The following is a 21,255-nucleotide window of genomic DNA, read 5'->3' as shown; positions in this document are numbered from 1 at the left end:
TATGATGACCTATAAACTCATCCTGCTCTACGAAACGGATCTCTCATCTGTCCCCCTCCCCTATTAAAGACTAATTAGCCCCCTGCAGGGCTAGCACAGGCAGACAAACATTACATCCCCTGATTATATCCCCTGTAATAATCAGGGGATATAATTCTGTAGCAATCAAGACGAAATTGCGAAATTTGGCTAAGCCACTTATTGCAGCCAAGTTGGTGGCTTAGCCAAATTCGGTATTTTTAGAGGTGTAAATCAAAAATATATATTGGACTTGTTAAATCAGTCGCAGTGGAGCCTGGAAAGGGGTCATAATAAAAGTGTCCATCTGCTTAAGCACGGGAACATGGAATATGCGAAGTTTACAACAGTTACTATATTTTTAATCATTTATTGATTTCCATTTTTTTTTCCACTCGATACTAGTAAAGTATGTGCGTTTTAAGATTCTTAAGCAATCAAGACGAAATTACAGAATTTGGCTAAGCCACTCACTGCAGCCAAGTTAGTGGCTTAGCCAAAATTGGTATCTTCAGAGCTGCAAATCAACAAGGCATTTGAACGTGTTGGACATGTTGAATCTATGGAGCCCGGAAACAGAAGTCATCATCATAACTTCTACCGATTGAAGTCATAGACATAGGTCTTCTGTGGGGAGTTTTAAAATCGTCAGTCCTGGGCCGCTGGTTTCCAGCTACTCGTTTGAACTGGCGATTAATTGCGTGGGGTCGCCATTCCAGCACCTCGGGACCAGAGCGTCCATCGGTTCTGCGAGCTATGTGCCCCGCCCATTGCTACTTCAGCTTCGAGACTCGTTGAGCTATGTCAGTTAGAATTTTGCTTAACAACTTTTGATATTATAAGCAAAATTCATTTTCGTAGATCTCTGCGTAAGTATATCAAGTATTCTGATTTTATATCTGTTGCTATGTTTTTTCTTATCAATACCAAAATCAACAATCTTTAGCTTTGGAGCACGGATTTAGATTTTTTGAAGCATTCATTTGGCGCGTTAGGGAAAAATGATAAGAGTAAATTTTTACAATGCCCGCACACATCGTCACAAAAAACCGACATCCTGAAGTTAGCTTTAAGGTTTGACGGCGCATTTGGGTAATTCAAATGATTCAATTCTAATTTTAATGTTGGTTTTTCGATAATGAGTCTAACAGTATTCCATATTCAATAGTCCATTTCACAAAGTCAAAAATATCGGCTCAGTACCTTTGGGAGAGGGGATGAAAGTGTTTGACGATTTTACACCACAACTCCGACAAATTATACTTAACCGATTTAAATAATTATTTTTGTACTCTAGAGGTTATAATATGTGTTTAATTTTGCCCAAACTGTGGTTGGAGATAGAGGACAGAACTCCTCAGCGGACAGTAGCAAACCCCTCATTTAAGGCTTAGCGATACTGAATACTTGATTTTTTTTTAGTACTACAACTAAATTTAATGCCACATCAAAAAACAAAATCAAACGCAGACGAAGTCGCGGGTAACAGTAGATACTTTACTTACTTTTTCGTGACGTTTTAATTCAGATAAAACCCATCTCAATACACACCTTAAAAAAGTTGTATTTTAAAAGAAAAGAAGATAATGAATGCTGCTTAGCGGCAGTAACAAGCATGGCTTTAGTACTCCCCCTTTAGCTCTGTCACAAACAGGTCTACTACTAAAAAACTGAAGCTCTAATTTAACTATGACGTCATGACTGCGGCCATGAAATCCGGCGATGTCGTTTTTCTGGGTAATATTTTTAAAAATGACCACCCATTTTATTTAATTTACAAAGTACCCTTTACACGCATTCATTCTCATGAGTGAATACAGTAATACACACCCTCTCTTCACTACACCACACACACACAACAGACATACGACTTTTTATTTATTATTTTTTAGAGAGAGGAACAAGTAGTAAGTTATAATATATTTACAATAAACCTTTTGCAAAAATTATAAATCAACTAGTTGTACCCTGCCACGCTTCGCTATGGCACATTTTTATGAAAAGGTTGAGAAATGAGAAACAAAACAAAGAATACATTCCATATGTCAGCAAGTGTTTTCCTCGCTTTCGGCAGATGGCGCGGTCACTGGTACATCGATCGTTAAAAACAACTGTAGTTTCGCGGTCGCGGATATGTGACTGATGTAAAAAATAGATAAAAACAATCCTTGATACGGATTGTTGGATATATCATGCAAAAATTTCAGCTCGATCGGTGCAGAACTTTTTGAGTTATGGGGCGTACACAAACCAACATAACATTTTTTTTAAATATATAAATCAATTAACCCGTTAGTATATATATTCCTATAAATATTAAGCTCTATCATTTATTATTTTTCTTTTTTTGTTTTAAATTATTAACAATGCTTAAAAACACATTAAAAAACACTATTAAAAATTTATAAAAATAAACCTCCACCCTCCGCTTGCGGGGCTTTTGAATGCCCAAGCAACCGGCGGTTAGGGCTCCAGAGTGAGGAACCTCCTCACAATGCCCGCCGTTTCAAGGACTACTGCCTTCTGTATCCGACCCTTGATCCAACAACCAAGCGAAAGCTTCTTAAGATGTTGGTCGGAGCTTTTCGCCAGAAGACCATCGACTGGCACGACTATCGGTAAAATAACGGTCGACTCAACACACCTCATGGGAGTAATCTCGTGAGCAAGGTCCACGTATTAAGATACTTTTTCCTTTCAGGCTTTCACCAGATTATCGTCATGTGGAATAGTAATGTCAACAATTATTGCACGGCGCACTGCTCGATCGACTAGCACTATATCAGGTATATTAGCTGTAATATACCTGTCAGTGATAAAAGTTCGATTTCATTATTATTAAGTAATTATAATAAATATACTACAACAATACACACATGACCATCTAGCCCCAAAGTAAGCGTAGCTTGTGTTATGAGGTGGCGCTTAATAAGTGTGAGGCATGTTTTTCTACGGACCTCGACGCGCACCACCTTCAGGATCCCACATTATTGTTGATGGCGTTCGCATCGGTGTCGAGTCAAAGATGAAATACTTGGGACTCGTCCTCGACAGCCGATGGGACTTTAGGCAGCATTTTAGTAGGTTGGTTCCTAAATTGATGGGGGCTGCGGGTGCGCTTGCTCGTCTGTTGCCCAATCTTGGTGGTCCAAATGACTCATGTCGAAAGCTCTACATGGGAGTCGTGCGCTCAATGGCTCTATATGGAGCACCAGTGCACCCTGAAGGCCAGCAACGTCGCAATATTGCGTAGACCGCAGAGAGCGATGTCCGTTAGGGTAATAAAAGGATATCGCACGATTTCTTTTGAGGTGGCGAGCCTCCTAGCTGGATTTGCACCTTGGGATCTCGAAGCTAAAACCCTCGCCTCAATACATCAGTGGAAAATGGAGACGCGAAGAAGGGGCGAGGAACCGATGCCGCGGATACCCGCGGCATCGGTTCCTCGCAGCGTCGTTTCGAGCTCCGTCAGATCCTAATGGCGGTATGGAAGAGACGCCTGGATAATCCCAGCGCAGGGCATGCCACTATAGCGGCGATAAGGCCCGTTATGGAGGACTGGCTAGGGCGCCACCATGGTGCCCTATCGTATCGATGGTAAGCGATGATGCAGCCAGTGGAGCGCGCTTGCCTAGAAGATGCCTATTCACTCTAGATTTGAAGGTACTCATATTGTAGGAACTGGGGAAAATGGAAGCTGAAAGAGCATTCCAGATTCTAGCGGTGCGGATCAGAAACGAAGATGCGAAGCGCTTCGTACGCGTCCGCGGTATATCGACCACGTAGGGATGCAGATCCTTACGGTGCCTCGCGGGTCGATGGTAAAAAGGCGAGGGGGGAATTAGATCAAATAGTTCTTGAGCACACTCGTCGAAATATATTCTATAGAATTACGTAATGCAGGCAACCTTGTGACGATGTTCCAAACTCTTAAGTTTTTTACTGGCTAGGTCACCGATGAGCCTTCCAGCACGGCGATCCACCGAATCCAGGGTATCAAGCTGATACTTGGCAGTTGGTAGAGCCATCCCATAAATGGGAACTTGGTCGCCGATGTAATTACAGGCACTTATATATACGAGGCTGATTTGAATGATTTGAAGCGTAGGTGCTACCTTTTTTTTTTTTTCTTGACGGGCGGGAAATCTTCTTAAAAGATACCCAATTCTCTGTGGGAGAATTTGGGTTATGTGGGATTTTTTTTGAATTGATGGACACAGAGCAATATGTTGCAGGATGTGCTCCTAGCATGCCCTGTGAAGTGACGCTCAGTTTATAGACGATGTGTTCTCACTTACCAACAGGTAGGCCATCTGCTTTATATTAGTTTTAAAAAAAAAAGTGTTGGCCTACGTGCAGTACTCGAATCAGCCAGATCTTTCTATATCTACGTCATAAAGTAAGCAAATACTAACACAAAATAATTTACAAGTTGCATTAACTTAAAATAATAATTTTCATATACGTCGTGCTATGTAAAAATAGCGTTTCAGATCGTAGGGAGTACATTGCCGAAGATATGTTTGGTGTGGAGTATAAAGATTGAAGAAATTATAAATTACCCCATATAGATTCCATTGATTCTCGCGGAGCGTATCAAATTATGCTTATTTTTTTAGTTTCAGATCTTAATGTACATTAGGGTATTTGTACAATTCAACACGTATAGTATAGGCAAAACGTGTAAATTCTGTAAACGCTTGGCCTATACAAAGCATTCTGTTATAAATTACCTTTTAAATACAAGGTTTTGCTCACGTTATCAAATTATTCATTGATATTTAAATTTCTAGTTCGTATTTCCCCGTTAGGGAATGAATTTCCAAGAATTATTTTTTAAAGGAAGGTTAGGCTATCTGTATGCGAAATTTCATCCTAATCCGTCTAGTGATTTGAGCTGTGCGTTGATAGATAACTACCATTGATTTAGTTTGTTAAGCTTGCAGTGAGTTTCAAGACCAAATTTAGTTCATACTCTTAATGGTTTTACAGTCAATAAAATATTTTTATATCGTTGAAACGATGATAAAAAAACCTATCCACTGCGTAGCTGAACCGTCGGCGTTCATTTTGCGTGACACCCACTTCACCAAATTTGACAATAAAGCTATTTGTGCAGTTGCTGTTAAATAATTTATTACCAATTAAACAAATTTACTTTAAGAAAATTAATGGTGTTTGCACAAACAGCGCGAAAAGTATAAAACGATCAGGGTTTGATCGTGTCTTTATAGTTGATCCATCGGTCTTTATAGGATAATATAGTCCTGAGACCTTTGAGATGAATCTACGATTACTGCTTCTTGTCTGCGTGCTCGTGAGTATAATATATTTACTTTTTTTTTTTTTTTAATGTTATTAAGCCAACCAACCCGCATTGGAGCAGCGTGGTGGATATACTCTTAAACCATATAGGGCATATGCCCAGCTGTGGAACTTTAATAGGTTGTGGATGGAATTGATGGATAATGTAGGTACGCTGCATAATTTTTGTCTGCAGGAGGCAGGAGACAAAAAATATATCCCGCGATTATGTCCCCTGACATGGAATGTAATTAACGTGTCCATCTGCTAAAATACGGGAACATGGAATAGGAGAAGTTTCACCCCGTTTATTATTACACATATATTATTTGGATATTATATCAACTTGTGCGCCAGTGCTCCGAGAGTTGATAAAGCTGTGGGAGAAGATACATTTTTATCCTTTCCCCGGGGAGATAATTGTCTCCCGCCGATGCTAGCCTTGCTGGAAGCTAAAAGTTATCCTCGTGGAATTAGTATTTTTTGTTCCAGTACAAGTCAACACTTGAATGTAATTCCAAGTCTAAGACGGCAGTAGGATAACTTCTTAGGTGTTATAGCAGTTATATGAAACCCATATTCCGTATCGGCATATCGAATATTTTGTTGTAAAACACATAAGCTATGTGCTTTGCAAGGGAGTGGAAAGGGGATGAAATTTTGTATTACTAAAGTTTGGGATGTGAAGTTTTGGGAAATAAAGAATAGCGAACGTGTTTGAGTGTTTTCGCAAAATCCTCCACCAAGGGAGTACATTAGGGGTTTATTTCAAAATTCACATGTAACAATTCGCTCATACCCCATATTTACCCACACTGATTATACTATGAAAATTCATAGTAAGGTTTTTGGTAAAGTAATTAGTATGGGTAGTAAGTAAGTAATTAGTGGGTAAGCGACTTCGTCTGCGTTTGATTTTGTTTTTTGATGTGGCATTAAATTTAGTTGTAGTTCTAAAATTTAAAGTATTCAGTATCGCTAAGCCTTATGTGGGGTTTGCTGCTGTCCGCTGAGGAGTTCTGTCCTCTATCTCCAACCATCAAATCTACACAAAGTATGGGCAAAATTAAACACATATTATAACCTCTATAGTACAAAAAATAATTATTTAAATAGGTTATAATTTGTCGGAATTATGGCGTAAAATCATCAAACACTTTCAACCCCTCTCCCATAGAAACCGAGCTTAAAGTTGGGATAAAAAGTATCCTTTATATATTTACTTCTAGCACTTCAAAGATTATGTGTACAAAGTTTCATGAGAAACGGTAAAGTAGTTTTTGCGTGAAAGCGTAACTAACAAACTTACATTGACATTTATAATTTTAGTAGGGAGTAGGGATAGGGCTAGGGATAGGGATGCTATATCAATGGGTGAACTAGGGATTAAAATCAAAACTTACTTGTAACTTTTGCACCTCTATATCCATGCTAAGATTCTTGAAAATTTTCGATAAAATTATTCATCATGAGAGTACGCTAGTTCTAACCGTTGTTTTACTGAAGTTTAACGCACTTTTCTTTATTTCAGGCACTGAGTACCCAAGCAGCACCAAATGAAGGTAAGTCTTTTTTTAATTTGACAGTGTTGCCAAGTTAGGTGACTTCCCGATGTTTAGGGTAATGGTGACGCAATGAGTGCTTATGCCACTGCAAAACTTAATTTCACCTTTAGACAACATTGTCTGTTTATTTTCAGTGGAGAAATTTTTACATAGTAGGTATTCATACATAGTGTGAAGGATATCTGCATATCGTCTGCGAAAGGTGCAGAAGTCATTTGTGCGATTGAGTATACGCTTTTATAACATGATTCCTAAAGTATTTTTGGACCTACGAATGCATAAGTTTAAAGAATGTGTTAAAACACATTTATTACAGCAAGGTCCGGCCTCCGCTTTCATCTCTCACAAGATAGAAAAATGAATTTTAAAATGTAAAATGTAAATTGTTGATATTGGAAAGGACCAACTGCTCAGTTTCTTGCCGGCTTCTTCTCGGTAGAATCTGCCTTCCGAACTGGTGGTAGAGTCACTGCACACACACAGACTTGATGTTTCAAAAGTGCTTATATTAGACCTACTTGAAATAAATGAATTTTGAATTTAGTGCAGGATTTAGTAAGAAAAAAAATTATTTTTTTCTTCGTGAAGATGAAAACCGAAATATTACTTTACATTCTTTATAGGTACCTATATTATTTGCTGTCTCTGAGACTAATCTATGACACCAAAACGATAATAGTTTTTGATTAGACCACTGCCACAGTTTTATGGATAGAAATCAGATACAGCCCTAACATCACGTGCGAAATTAAAATCGAGGGACTGTTGTCACTTTCTTAGCACGTGCATTGCCTTGTGTGCTATGCACGTGTCAGCCTTTTATCTTCAATAGGGTTGTCACAAGTAAACACATAGAATGTTTTGAATTAGTTTGTATGGAAAAAAAGAGCTTCTATTAATTTAATATTTTTATAGTATTCCTTATGAAATATACTTATGCACCATTCAACAGTATTACATAATTCGATTACACGTTGTATATATAGTTCTGGGTTTCTTACCAGGGTATGCATACAGCAGGACAATTGCATAAAACGACAAAAATCCTCCTCCTATACGAGCTTTATATCAATTTTAGGGTAAGCAGTGCTTTTGTGCATGTATGAAGTGCACGCCACTGCTAAGCACATATGTCGATATCTTATCGGTTTAACGAACCATTAGCTAGCAAAACATTGCCACTAGTGATGGCTGGATTAATATGGCGAAGGCTTCTTTCCTACTTAACGCGGTTAAGAATGGCGACGGACGTTAATATTGCAGCTTTCTGTAACAGAGCTCGTCCTGGGAAGTGCTATCGCCCGCGCCATACTTATTTCTGCCGTCAGCAAAAAAGTTAATACACCCAATTGTAGTGTCTGCAATGTGGTCGAAGACGTTGTCCATATTCTAATAGAATGTGCCCGGAACAAAGATTACCGACGACAGCACTTCAATAAGCTGATTCTAAGCCCCGTCGGATATTTTACCATTGTGCTGGCCTACCCACATTCAATGACAGCAAGAAAACTGTTGCGATTAGTTGGGATTGATATAGAGAAGAGACAGTAAAAGTTCCTTTCTCGATGACAGTCCTGGCTACTGCTGCATGTAGTACCAGCTGTTGCCCGCGACTTTGTCTGCGTTTGATTTTGTTTTATGATTTAGCATTAAATTTAGTTGTAGTTCTAAAAAAAATTAAATTGTTCAGTATCGCTATGCCTTAAATGAGGGATTTGCTGCTGTCCGCTGAGGAGTTCGTCCTCCATCTCCAACCACAGTTTGGGCAAAATTAAACACATATTATAACCTCTACAGTACATATTATACATACTTAAACAATAAAGTAAAGTAGGATGGACCCTAGTCGCATTCCGAGCATGTCATGACAAGTCCCGACCTACCAACTACTTAATGTGACAGATCGTAGTGAATAAAAAGACAAAAAAAAAAAAAAAAAAATTATAACCTCTACAGTACAAAAATAATAATTTAAATCGGTTATCATTTGTCGGAGTTATGGTGTAAAATCGTCAAACACTGTATCCTAATTACTTCTAACGCTTCCAAAAAATATGTGTACAAAGTTTCATAAGGATCGATTAAGTAGTTTTTGCGTGAAAGCGTAACAAACAAACTTACATTGACATTTATAATATTAGTAGGGATTAATGCTGTATGTTATACGTAATGTTACACTACAGAGAGGCGTATTCGCCCAGCGAATCATCTCTAAAAATTAGGATTTAAAAAAAAACCAGAATGGTTGTTCGGTTCAATTGACGGTGTAATTACACGCACATAAGTCTTACACCCTCAGGTTGATGGACACAGCCGCCATTTTGTAGGACATGTCCTTGCATGGCCTAAAATTTTGCTCTGTTTATAGACGATGTTTCTTAAATTACCATTACGTGGGCCATCTTGGTTCTTCAATAAGGAAAACCTTGTATTAAGGAAGTACTATAATAAGAAGAACCAAGATGGCCGACGTACAGAGAGAGAGAGAGACAGCACGACATCGACTAGCGTTTATAAATCCATACTTTAAGAACGCGGCATAATTAGTTACCAGCTGACCCGTGCAACATCGTTGTACCAAATCGGTTATTATCGGAAAACATAAATAAAATGTCATTTTCTAAAAATGAATCCTAGCTAGATCGATTTATCGCCCCCAAAACCCCCTGTATACTAAATTTCATTAAAATCGATGGAGCCGATTCCGAGATTCCAATTATATATATACAAGAATTGCTCGTTTAAAGATATAAGATTTCATTGATGCCAATTTTTTTTTCTGCTAATATTATATATTGTATAGAAGCAGGCGTTACTTTGCGGAAATCCATGATATATTATCAAAATTAAGCTAAGATGACTTTACAATGAATAATTGTTAAGTAACTTGACAATTATTCATTGAAATGACAAGGTTGCTTGGAAGCATCCGGCTCCGCTTTCATCTCTCACAAGATAGAAAAATGAATGTTAAAATATAAAATGTAAATTTTTGATGTTGGAAAAGAGCAACTGCTGAGTTTCTTGCCGGCTTCTTCTCGGTAGAATCTGCCTTCCGAACCGGTGGTAGAGTCACTACACACGGACAGACTTGACGTTTCAAAAGTGCTTGTATTAGGCCTACTTGAAATAAATGAATTTTGAATTTTGAATTTTGAAAAGTCAACATCTCCTGATGATGCTCCGGTTTCGGAGCGAAACGTGCGTAGAGGGTACATTGCCGAGGATCTGTTTGGTGTGGAGTACAAGGATTGAAGAAATTATAAATTACACCACACAGATTCTCCTGCTTTTCGCGGAGTATAGCAAATTAAGCTTAATTTTGATAATATGCTATTATTATTATTTCAATATGTTGTTTTTTTTCTTTCTTGGTGACGTGATTGCCACTTTTATTGGGTAGGACTTCGACTTCATTTTCGGTGGTCCGAGTTTGAATCCAATCTAACTTTTCCTCCTCTTACTTTTCTGAGTTCTGTGCGTTTAAGTAATTAAAATGTCACTTAAATTCAACGGTGAAAGAAACGCGGCTGAAACAGTTGTTTCATTTTTGGGCGTGAATTGCTCTAGCTTCACAGCTTTATATAAATTTACTTGGAGATGGTGATAACAAAAAAAAATTACCCGGCCAAGTTTGTTGTGGGCTCTTCTTAGACCAGGGCGCGTTTGGAACCCTCGTAGCTTTACATTTAAGTTGGCGAACGAAGTTATCACCATCCCCTTACAATTATGTAAACAAATATGTATGAACGCTTCATAAGTGCCTGTGATAGGCCTACATGAATAAAGAAATTTTGAATTTGAATTAACGCCAGACATTATTTTCTACTAGTATTATTATTTCAATGTGTTGTTTATTTCTTTCAGATAAAAATAATGTTGACGCCATTAAGGCGGTTAAGAGTAAGTAAAGTTTAAAATCATATTGTTACTTATAAACCGGTCCAGGGTCGTGTGGTGAGCGTAGATCAGAATACAATTGTCACCGCCCGCCCCTACTCTTCCCCCGGGTGTCGTACGAGGCGACTTAGGGAATACAACGGGGGACGGGAAGCAGTGTCCTCTGTTATTCCACAAGTTACACCTTGACTGCAATCGACGACCGATTGGCGCAGTGGGCAGCGACCCTGCTTTCTGGGTCAGAGGCCGTGGGTTCGATTCCCACTACTGGAAAATGTTTGTGTGCCGAACAGGAATGTTTTTCAGTGTCTGGGTGTTTAAATGTATTTTATAAGTATTTATCTATATTATTCATAATAAAAAAATATATTCATCAGTCATCGCCAGTCGGCCGTCATAATGATTAATGATGACTTACGCAAAATTTTATTTGCCCACAGAATTACCTCCTTACAAGTCTGGCTTAATGCACGGCGTGACAAAAAAACTGCAGCAAAACTATAAAAACTACGGTAGCTCTAACAACAACGACCAGGAATCCAACAAGAAACAGAATCAATATTCTGGCGAGGATTCCAACGGTCGGAGATGGAACGCTGTGGATGACGTCCAGAATGACGTCCAAAACTCCGCTAAAAACTACCGTTATGCGGATGGTGAGTATTTTTTTTTTGAGTAGGGGTGACAAGTCAACTGCAAATAGAGTGAGGGTTAGAATAGCTTCTCCCAAGAAATGGTTTAAAATGTTCTATAAATCATATAGGCAGATTGTTTTAATAAAAACATTCTTTTTTTGGTAGGGTCGAGTAGGGGTCACTAGGGTTCAACCGCAAATTGATTAGGGGTCAAACACAAATTGAATAGGGTTCAATCACGTGACACCAATACACATGCCTCCACAGCAAACGGGCGTACGGTAAAGGGGCAAAATTTTTAAAATTACATTTATAATATTGCAGGTAATGAACAAGGTTACACCAACGACGCTGACGGCAGCAGCAGTTACATCAACAGACGCAACAGCGGCAGTGGATACGACGACAGCAACAGCCAATCCGACCGCAGCCACAAGCAATACCAGCAACAAAGCAACGTTGGTAACAAGAAGTCTATACGAAACTCTGTAGCTGACAGAGACTCTTTCTCTGGCAACAAGAATGATGGCTACAGCCGCTCAACAGGTATTTATATGGCATTATGCATATAATACTTATTCCACCGCTGACAGGCCTTTCTCATGGGAGAAAGGTATCTGATCCTCCACACTGCTTAAAACTTTTGATAATCAATAAATATACTACGAGAATACACACATTGCCATCTAGCCCGAAAGTAAGCGTAGCTTGTGATGGTTACTAAGATGACTGATGAACGTACAGATAAACTCCCAGAACTGAAAAACATTTGTCAAAATTCAAAATTCAAGATGCATTTACTTTAAGTAGGCCTACTCTAAGAGAACTATTGAAACGTCAAGAATGTCTGTTTGTATTGACTCTACCACCGGTCGCAGGGTCGCTGACCATTGTGACATTTGGCAGTAATCAATAATCTTTAATGTCGCTCTCTTTAATGATTGTCATCACAGTTAAGTGGTAATAACCGGATCTGATGGTTTAATTTGCTCACTGAGGCACGGTTGGCTTAAGCCAATTTCCTAATTCCAGGCTGGTACTGGGAATTTGCTGCCAGAAAAAACTCAAAACCTTACATTTTCTGTGCAAGGTTAATAGTCAAATTCTATAAAAGTAACAGTTAGTTATTTTGAAAAAATATCTTTTTTGTCGGGCAAACCATTTACGCATCCTTTCCGGAACCGGGTGGATAAGTGGTAGTAAATGGCAAATAGACCATAATAGCAAAACCATCTGTGCCATAATGACATGCCACAGGATCTTTTTCGCTTGCAACAATGCCAGTCTTTAAACCAAACCAAATATCTATATTTTTACATGTAACGCAAATCGATTGTGATGATGATGACTATCCACAGACGATGTGGCTTCGTACTCATCCGGCGATGGAAGCAGACTATATAAGTCCAACCGCGAAGATGTGGACAGAAACACCAATAGTGGCCGTAACTCCAACAGCAACTACAACTTAGACGTGCAACAAATGGACGACGGCAAAAAGTTAAGCAAATACAGAACACTTTCTAAGGGCGACGCTGTATCGACCCAAGATGATGACCAGTATAATTACTTTAAAGGTTGGTTGATTTGACAATAGAACAAAATTTATTTCCAGAATCAAAGTTCCAGGTTTACACTAAAAAGGCATCTATTTATTTAGGTTTAGAGTACAAACTTCATGAACTCATCCCGTGCTCGTAGTCAATGATGTATAGTGTGTGTTGTACTAAATATCCGTCTAGAGGATGCATGGGATCTATGGGCCAAAATTTGTCAATATCAGTCCCGTGCTCGAGTCATGCATAAGTTACAACCAACCGGGATTTTTTTATTCCGAGAAATCAAATGGGTTCTTTTCCTGTGGATCAAAAAAAATACAAATTAACTGATCTTAAATAAATTGGTATAAAGATATAGCTGCAATAGGATACTTTTATCTTAAACGAATGAACTGCTAAAAACGAACTGCTCCCACCGGAAAAAATACGAGAGAAGTCGCGGGATGTCATGAATAATAAATAAATAAATAAAGCCTCTATTAACACTATTCTTTTAGACAAGAAAACGGAAATTGCCTGTTTATCGGTTTTTTACCGGATAAACTTCGGTGAGTGTGCTCAGGAACTTCACAATCTTGTTCCCCCTTCCCCGTTTTACCACAGAACAGCGAGACACCGAGAGCGGTGGCATCCTTATGTGGTTGATATCCCATCAACACGCACGAAACGTTTTTTATCCACGTTTCTGATACTTGCCGCTAAGATATGGAACGCCCTCCCGGTAACTGTGTTTCCTGCCACGTATAATTTAAGTACCTTCAAGGCTAGAGTGAATAGGCTTTTTCTAGGCAAGCGTGCTTCAACCTAGACCTCATCATTGCTTTCTAACGGGCATGATTGTCGTCAAACGCTGGCCTATCGTTAATAAAAAAAAAAAAAAAAAAAACAGAAACAAAAAATAATGAAAAGAAACAGCTTTGCTAGATAGCGCAAAGTAATAAAAACTAAACAAAAACTACATTTAATATCATAGAATCATAATATAAATTTAAATACTTACCAACTGAGCTCTTTGTTGAATGTTTAGGAAACATTGCAACGCTGATTTTAAGAAGACACACACCCATACATTTAATTAAGCATATATTTATTTCAACGAATTAAAATATCTGCAAAAATGGTTTTCCATTTTGTAAACTTTATCTTGCGACTTATTTCAGATAAGGTATACTCGAATGTGGGAAAGGACGGCCAGCAACAATACGAGTCCGACTTTGAATCCGTTGTCAGTGATAGCGACAGTGCCTTCAACTCCAACAACCAGAGGAACGAAAACTTCGGTTCAGAGATAGAAGGTGATAAAAGGACATGGTGGAACTCTGTCGATGACAGCCAGTCTGAGTCCGCCAACGACAACGAGAGTTTTAACCACGCAAAAAGTAAGCGCCTAGAAGCATCCTCTCTAAACAATAGTCAATGAAAAAAGATATTTTGTGGGGTAATCTTTGTCAATTTATACCGGTTGTGAAGCGTACTAAGATATTATTTTACTCGTTGCAGAAGATGTGAAATCCTACAAAGGGAATGACGGCCAAGAAATGTACTCTTCCAAGAGTGAGGACATCAATCGTAAGAGTAACAGCGATTACGACACCAAGAAAAATAGAAACGTTAACTCCGGTGTGGTAATTGATGGCAACAAGAGGAATCAATGGAACAAAGTGTCTGATAGTCAGAAAGATTCCTCCAAAAGCGACGATATTTATAACTACGATAACGGTACTTTTTATGTTTGATTTTATATTTTTTTTATTTAGTTTTCAATATATCTTAAGTTGAAACCGATAAGGGGATTGGTTTTAAGTTTCTGGAAAAAACGGATAATAATAATCAAAATTATGTCGACTTCTATCTCTATAGAAAAAGATTTCCCTTCTGGGCGAAATAGCAGTAACAGTTTTTCATTGCCTGAACACGGATAAAATGAAACCTAAATCAATATATCGCCCCCGAAACCCCCTGGAGAAAATAGTTGGAGCCGTTTCCGAGATTCAGATTTTATATATGTATAAACAAGAATAGCTCGTTTGTTTTTGTTTCTAAAGTATCCCGTAGGAACAGTTTATTTCGGAGATGTGTGGCAGTAGCATAAAGAACTAGCAATGTTAACTGGAGTCAGTAAATGGTTAGGACCCAACTTTTGAGGTTTGAAGGAGAATTTAGTGTATATGTCGGTTTCAGCTTTTATCACTAACAACAAGTAGTAACCGTAAAGTTAATAGAGAATAAACTAAAATACGTATCGCCAGTTATAGTTTTAAGAAAAGAACTTTTCAATTAATTGTAGCTATAAAATAACCTTTTCGTTAAGATTCCGGTTCGAATGAATTAAAAAGTATTTTACTGCTTGATAAATATTAAATACTTGAAGATTAAAAAATTTTTTTGTTTATTTCTGCCAGCGAATAAATAAAATTATAGATAGTAAAACTTTTTGTGACCTAACCATGATAGTTAGATATCTGTCTCTTTTTTAAAGGTAATTATAGTTACTTTAATAATTTATTACATAATTTTTATGTATCATCAATAGTTTTCTCAGCCCACGCCAAGTAATTAATTTTATAGGCAAAATTTTGCTACTTTGGTTTACGTTAGTGCAATTTTCTTATGCATCTCCAATTTGTTTTAAAATATATTATAGCCTATGTTACTTCTTAGTAATTAAGGTGAAGAAATGGTTGAAATCAGCCCAGTAATATTAGAATATGAGAACAGTCATAACTTACAGCTTACAGTAAGCCCGTAACCATCTCAGGCTTCATCACTTAAAAGGGCAAACTTGTAGTTGAAAAAAAAATCTTTACTGAACCTTCTTTAATGACTTCTTTCAGAGGACGTCACGTCCTTCACAACTGCAGACGGCCAAACGCATTACACGGCCAAACGTGAAAACGTGGACAGTAAAAGCAAGGATGCTCAAGACTCCTCGCACAACAACAACGCGTACTCTGGAGTGACAGACGATGGTAACGGTGGAATTAGAAAATGGAACACTGTGTCCAACGAAGAATCAAAGTCATCTAGCTCCAACAATGACTACAGCTATTCATCAAGTAAGAATAGACTTTCTTCATCTTCTTTTGCTTGTCCTGTTTTTACGAGTAGGGTTCAGCCGCAAATTAGGTTAGGGGTCAATCGCAAATTATATAGGGGTCAATCGCAAATGATGCAGGGGTCAACCGCAACTTGAGTATGTATAATGCCAGGAGCAATAACTATAATATAAAGGAAGTAAACAATGTAAAGGACAGTTTGGCTTACCCTTTTCCTTACCTTTACTAATCGTCTAATAATATAATGTTGCAAGTTTTTTTTAGTTGCTGTATTATCTTTTACAATTTTTTTTAATTAAGCATGCCATCGTTATTGTTAGCCAGTTCCAATCTCCTGTTTATTTGTTAATTTTGTAACAAAAAAAATACTGAAATTTATTTATTATAAATGACTAGCTTTTGCCCGCGGCTTCGCTCACGTTAAGTTTTATTTTTGATTTGGTAAATTTACTACAAAGGGTTAAAAAAAGGTCTTGCTGCTTATAGAAAAATATGAACGGAAATTACTTAGAAAATCAGAAACTTTCATATAAATTTTGATCCTCTATGAAATACGTATTTCTTTATTATAAATCGAAAACCTAAAATCAAAGTTTAATTGATGTAGCTTGAAAAATAAATTGATAAATGAAGAATTTTTTACAAACTTTCATCCCATATTTAACCCTGATGGAATTTAAAAAAATCCTTTCCTAGCGGACGCCTACGTTGTAATAACTATCTGTGTGCAAAATTTCAGCCCAATCCGTCAAGTGCTTCAAGCTGTAATTTCTGTATATATCTCTTTTTGTAATTTCTGTACCAACAATTACAGCTGCGACTTCAGAAGCCACGGGTGCATTAAAGCGTCTTTCATGCTCATTCGAAGGTTTTTTATCTGCTCTAATAATGACCCTGAAATCATCTGTTGTCGCACCTTCTAATGCAGATTTAAAATCTCTAATCAAACAATTATTTTCATGAAGCATAATCCGTAATTTAGTAATAATTTCCCGGTTAGTTGTCGTACTGAACATGCATCGTCGGTCAATCTCTTTTTCTACGTTGTCCATGAAATAAATTTGCAAAAAATGGGGATTTTCTTCAGGTACTGGGAGAAGTGAACCAATTTGATGGTATACTTGTCCTTGCACTTTAAATGTGGGCATAAAATGATTATATTTTACAATATTTGTTGCTCCAAACGATGTCATTTGAAAACAGGAGTTGTATTTTCTAATATGCTGAAGAAAATGTTTAGACTCCTTAGTAGTTCCAGATACGTATGTAAGAAGAGGTTCTGGTGGTTCAACCAGTGGTGGTAAATGAACTTTGCCGTTGGAGCAACACAAACCGGAAGTTTATTTTTGAAACTTCTTAGCGCGACAATGCGGACATACTACATTCATTGAACCAATGACCACATCGGGATGGATCTTGTAATCATATTTCTTATCGTAATTAAAGGCTGCTTTATTAAGATCGGTTTTAGTTCTTAACTGATTTTGTCTTAATCTTTGATCATCCAAACGTTGAGCTCGTTCGTCAGGTTTTTCGGCAGCTCTTGATGAAGACGCTCTTGATCGTAGGTCTGTAACTCGAACAACACGTTCACTATCTGTTTCATTAGCTCTCAAAGACGAAGCTCGAAGTCTGTTTGATTCTAATCGTGTTGTTTGTTGTTGCGGTGTTTCTGTAGTTCTTCTGGTTGCTTCGTATTTCTCGTTGATCTTCCGATATTTGATTTTTTCCGTGGCATTGTAAATAATATTATTTGTGTAGCACCTGTTTTATCTATTTACATAAATAATTAATTAGTTAATTCTTTTCTATTTACAATTTAAATTAACTATTTATAAATTGTAAATAGAAAAAAAAAATTAAATAATATTATTATTAAAGTCTTGAGTATACTTACTAATTAAGAGTATTATTGACTTTCATTAAATTACACTTACAATTAAAATTACAAATCAATTTTTTTTAGTACATGATCATGTTATTTTAAAATAATAATTATAAGTTATTTTTTATTTTATTGCTTTATTTTTATTTTCAATAACAAATGATATATTTGAAGTTAGCTGATTTGCTTTTTAAATAAATTATAGTTTTTTGTTTACAAATGAAGGTTAGTTATTTCTTTAATTTTCTTATTTAATATAAGTTTTAAAATAACTCATTGAATTTAATGAGAAAACATTTTATTGCATTCATTGCCGCATATAAAATTTTGAATCAGTTGATCGCTATAGAACTTAATGCATTGAAGCGCTATATGATGGTGATATTTAATAACATGGACATCATATTTACATTCTCCGTGGAAAAATACATGGTCATACCAATTTTTATGACAATCGGTTGAACGGGGCGGAAGTCGATACTTGACAGCGCCGCCTGGTGGGGAGTTACATCAATGGACATAGCATGTTCGTTTTCTCCGAGGAAAAATACATGGTCATACCAATTTTTATGACAATCGGTTGAACGGGGCGGAAGTCGATACTTGACAGCGCCGCCTGGTGGGGAGTTACATCAATGGACATAGCATGTTCGTTTTCTCCGTGGAAAAATACATGGTCATACCAATTTTTATGACAATCGGTTGAACGGGGCGGAAGTCGATACTTGACAGCGCCGCCTGGTGGGGAGTTACATCAATGGACATAGCATGTTCGTTTTCTCCGTGGAAAAATACATGGTCATACCAATTTTTATGACAATCGGTTGAACGGGGCGGAAGTCGATACTTGACAGCGCCGCCTGGTGGGGAGTTACATCAATGGGCATAGCATATAAACCTTCTCCGTGAAAAAATACATAAGCATACCAATTTTCATAATGATCGGTCAAATAGTTTCTGAGTTTATCGATGACATATATACAAACATCCTCTTTTATATATATAGATAATGATTTCTCGAAATATTAATTCTAACCTAATATTATAAATGAAGAAAGTATGATTGTTTGTTTATTCTACCTTTACGTCCTAACTAAGCCACCAATGGACTTGACTTTTAGCATAGAGTTAGTTGAAAGGACGGAGAGTAAAATACGACTTCTTATGCCGGGAAAACAAACGGTTCCCAAGGGATTTGTCAAAAAGCGTAATAAACGTGGATCAATAACGTGGGCAACAGCCATAGTCAGGTATAAGTGATTTTTGTAGAAGAACTATCCAAGCCAGTAAACTAATCAAAAACACTTACTTCGCAGGCTCATCGAATGCCAATATTATGCCACTCCCGGTGGAAATCGAGCGTCCACCACAGGTGATTGCCATTCCTGCCTACGGACACCGCCACCAGCCACATTACCGTCAAGTGATCGTGCCCATGCCTATTCAGGAAGAGGTGAATTTTATTTTGGCGAACCAACTCTGTTAACATATTATCTATATTCAGTTGAGACTAGAATATGTTGAGACTACTTGTTTGTATACTCATTGAGAGTAACGGCACGCAAGCAAAGCCTAGCCGGCCTAACGCAGACATAGCGGACAGGTGGGAAGGTTATCTGCACTTCCCACACCGCACCCATTGCTCTGTTTGGAATTCGAGTTGACCAACTATGTAATAATTATATATAAGCTTGTATTATTTGATAGGATCTCTATGTTAGACAAAGATCTTTAAATCGTTTATTAATTATTAAATTACCAGATCCATGGCCCAACTTGCTCATGCGTTTGTGCATATATCTATAAAGTTACTGCCTAGGACAACGTGGCCATTCATTTGTCGCGTTCTCGTAACCAGATCACACTACCATCATGACTCTGTTTTTTTATCGTCTCCCCCATCGTTTATATGCATATAGACGGCATTTTTGATGCGTGCCTTAATACATTTTTGCGTCTTTACAGTAAAATTACAATAAAGCCATATGAAATCGCAGTCAAACAATAACTGACAGATTTATATTCACTCAGGTATACTACACTGAACCACCAATGGCTTACCCACCACGCTTCAGGCAACCAGTTGAGGAGTTTGTCTACGCGCAACCAAAAATGCCACAGATGTACCAGGAAGAGACCGTGGCTGAGATGACGCCAGCTATCTACCCACGACAACCAATGGCCCAGGAATACGAGGAGGACTTAGCACCATTGATCTTGCCGCAGACAGCTAATCCAAGCAGGCCAATCCGAGGAAAAGGACCCAAGAAACAAACAAAACCAAGGCAAGAGCCGAACAGACCGACTGGACCAAAGGGATCCAAAGGCAACAAAAAACATCCATCTCCAAGGCCACAGCATCCTCCAAGGAGACGTCCATCGCGTATGTATTCTTTATATTCTAACTTGATCTTTCAATTACTCATCAATTATTAATTATTCCAGGATTAAGTTTTAGTTTAATAAATTTAATTGTTTTTACTAGATTATTTTCTCTGAGTGGGTCAGATATTTCCTAGCAGGCCAAAGGCCTGGTCAATATTGTTCGTCCCTTGCTAAGAAAGGCTAGCACGCTGAAATGGCAGTGAGCTGGTCACGTTTGTCGGAGTAATAATTCGCATTGGAGCCTGTAGTAGAGGTCCTGTAGTGGAGACCACGACTCGGCAACTGGAGTGTATGGCGCTCCCCAACTAGGTAGTGCGACGTCTTCCTAAAAGTAGCAGGCATCCATTGGATGCAGAAGGCTAGGAGTAGGAAAAGTGGGCGCTGCTCCAAGGAGGCATGTGTCCAGCTGAGGATGCATATTGGCTGATGATGATGACGACGTTCAGAAGCGACCAAGCTCTTGTGTGTAGGGTTAACGTATTTTCTGGGTTAGCTAGTGCAATAGCGTCGACGATTTAATTAGAACGATAAGTGTTATTCATTTAGAACGTAAGACTCGGTGCACTTTGTTGAACCACTGGTTTTGGTGTATCGGTTAAAAGTATAATCGGTGCGCCAGCAACTCAAACACGTGACTGTGGATCGCTGACGAGCGAGGGAAGTCTAGTAGAGTAGTAGTAGAGTATGTGTATCCAGCCCTGTAATGGGGAGAATGGCAAAAAAAAACAAGGACGATGATTAAAAATTTTTAGGGAGTCAAGGAGACACCCCGGGAATTCGCAAAGTGGAATCAGTTCAGTGATTGGATTTTATGTCCTTATTGTTAATTTATGTCTCTGTTACATTAAAGGTGAGAAGGATTTAGTATTTTCTAGATTTTTTTTTGAGAAGTTGGCCACGTCTCGGGTGTTTGTGGAGTTTTGCCACTAGCCGGTGGACCTATATTTC

The 21,255-nt window shown here is 37.9% G+C and overlaps 1 protein-coding gene across 1 annotated transcript in view; it reads left to right on the top strand.

The window, feature by feature from the left end:
- The first annotated feature begins 3,170 nt into the window (after positions 1-3,170).
- LOC120635555 (mucin-2-like) overlaps positions 3,171-21,255 on the top strand; it is a 40,371-nt gene continuing 22,286 nt past the window's right edge. The window contains exons 1-11 of the mRNA XM_039906570.1: positions 3,171-3,485; positions 6,854-6,884; positions 10,755-10,790; positions 11,228-11,443; positions 11,747-11,968; positions 12,781-12,999; positions 14,142-14,360; positions 14,482-14,700; positions 15,816-16,037; positions 19,239-19,375; positions 19,954-20,305. Of these exons, the coding sequence (XP_039762504.1) occupies positions 3,171-3,485; positions 6,854-6,884; positions 10,755-10,790; positions 11,228-11,443; positions 11,747-11,968; positions 12,781-12,999; positions 14,142-14,360; positions 14,482-14,700; positions 15,816-16,037; positions 19,239-19,375; positions 19,954-20,305 (2,188 nt within the window). The remainder of the gene's footprint in view (positions 3,486-6,853; positions 6,885-10,754; positions 10,791-11,227; positions 11,444-11,746; positions 11,969-12,780; positions 13,000-14,141; positions 14,361-14,481; positions 14,701-15,815; positions 16,038-19,238; positions 19,376-19,953; positions 20,306-21,255) is intronic.

This window comes from Pararge aegeria, chromosome 27, assembly GCF_905163445.1.
Source record: "Pararge aegeria chromosome 27, ilParAegt1.1, whole genome shotgun sequence".
Classification (NCBI taxonomy): domain Eukaryota; kingdom Metazoa; phylum Arthropoda; class Insecta; order Lepidoptera; family Nymphalidae; genus Pararge; species Pararge aegeria.
The sequence above is the reverse complement of the archived record's forward strand: the minus strand, read 5'-3'. Positions and strand labels throughout refer to the sequence as shown.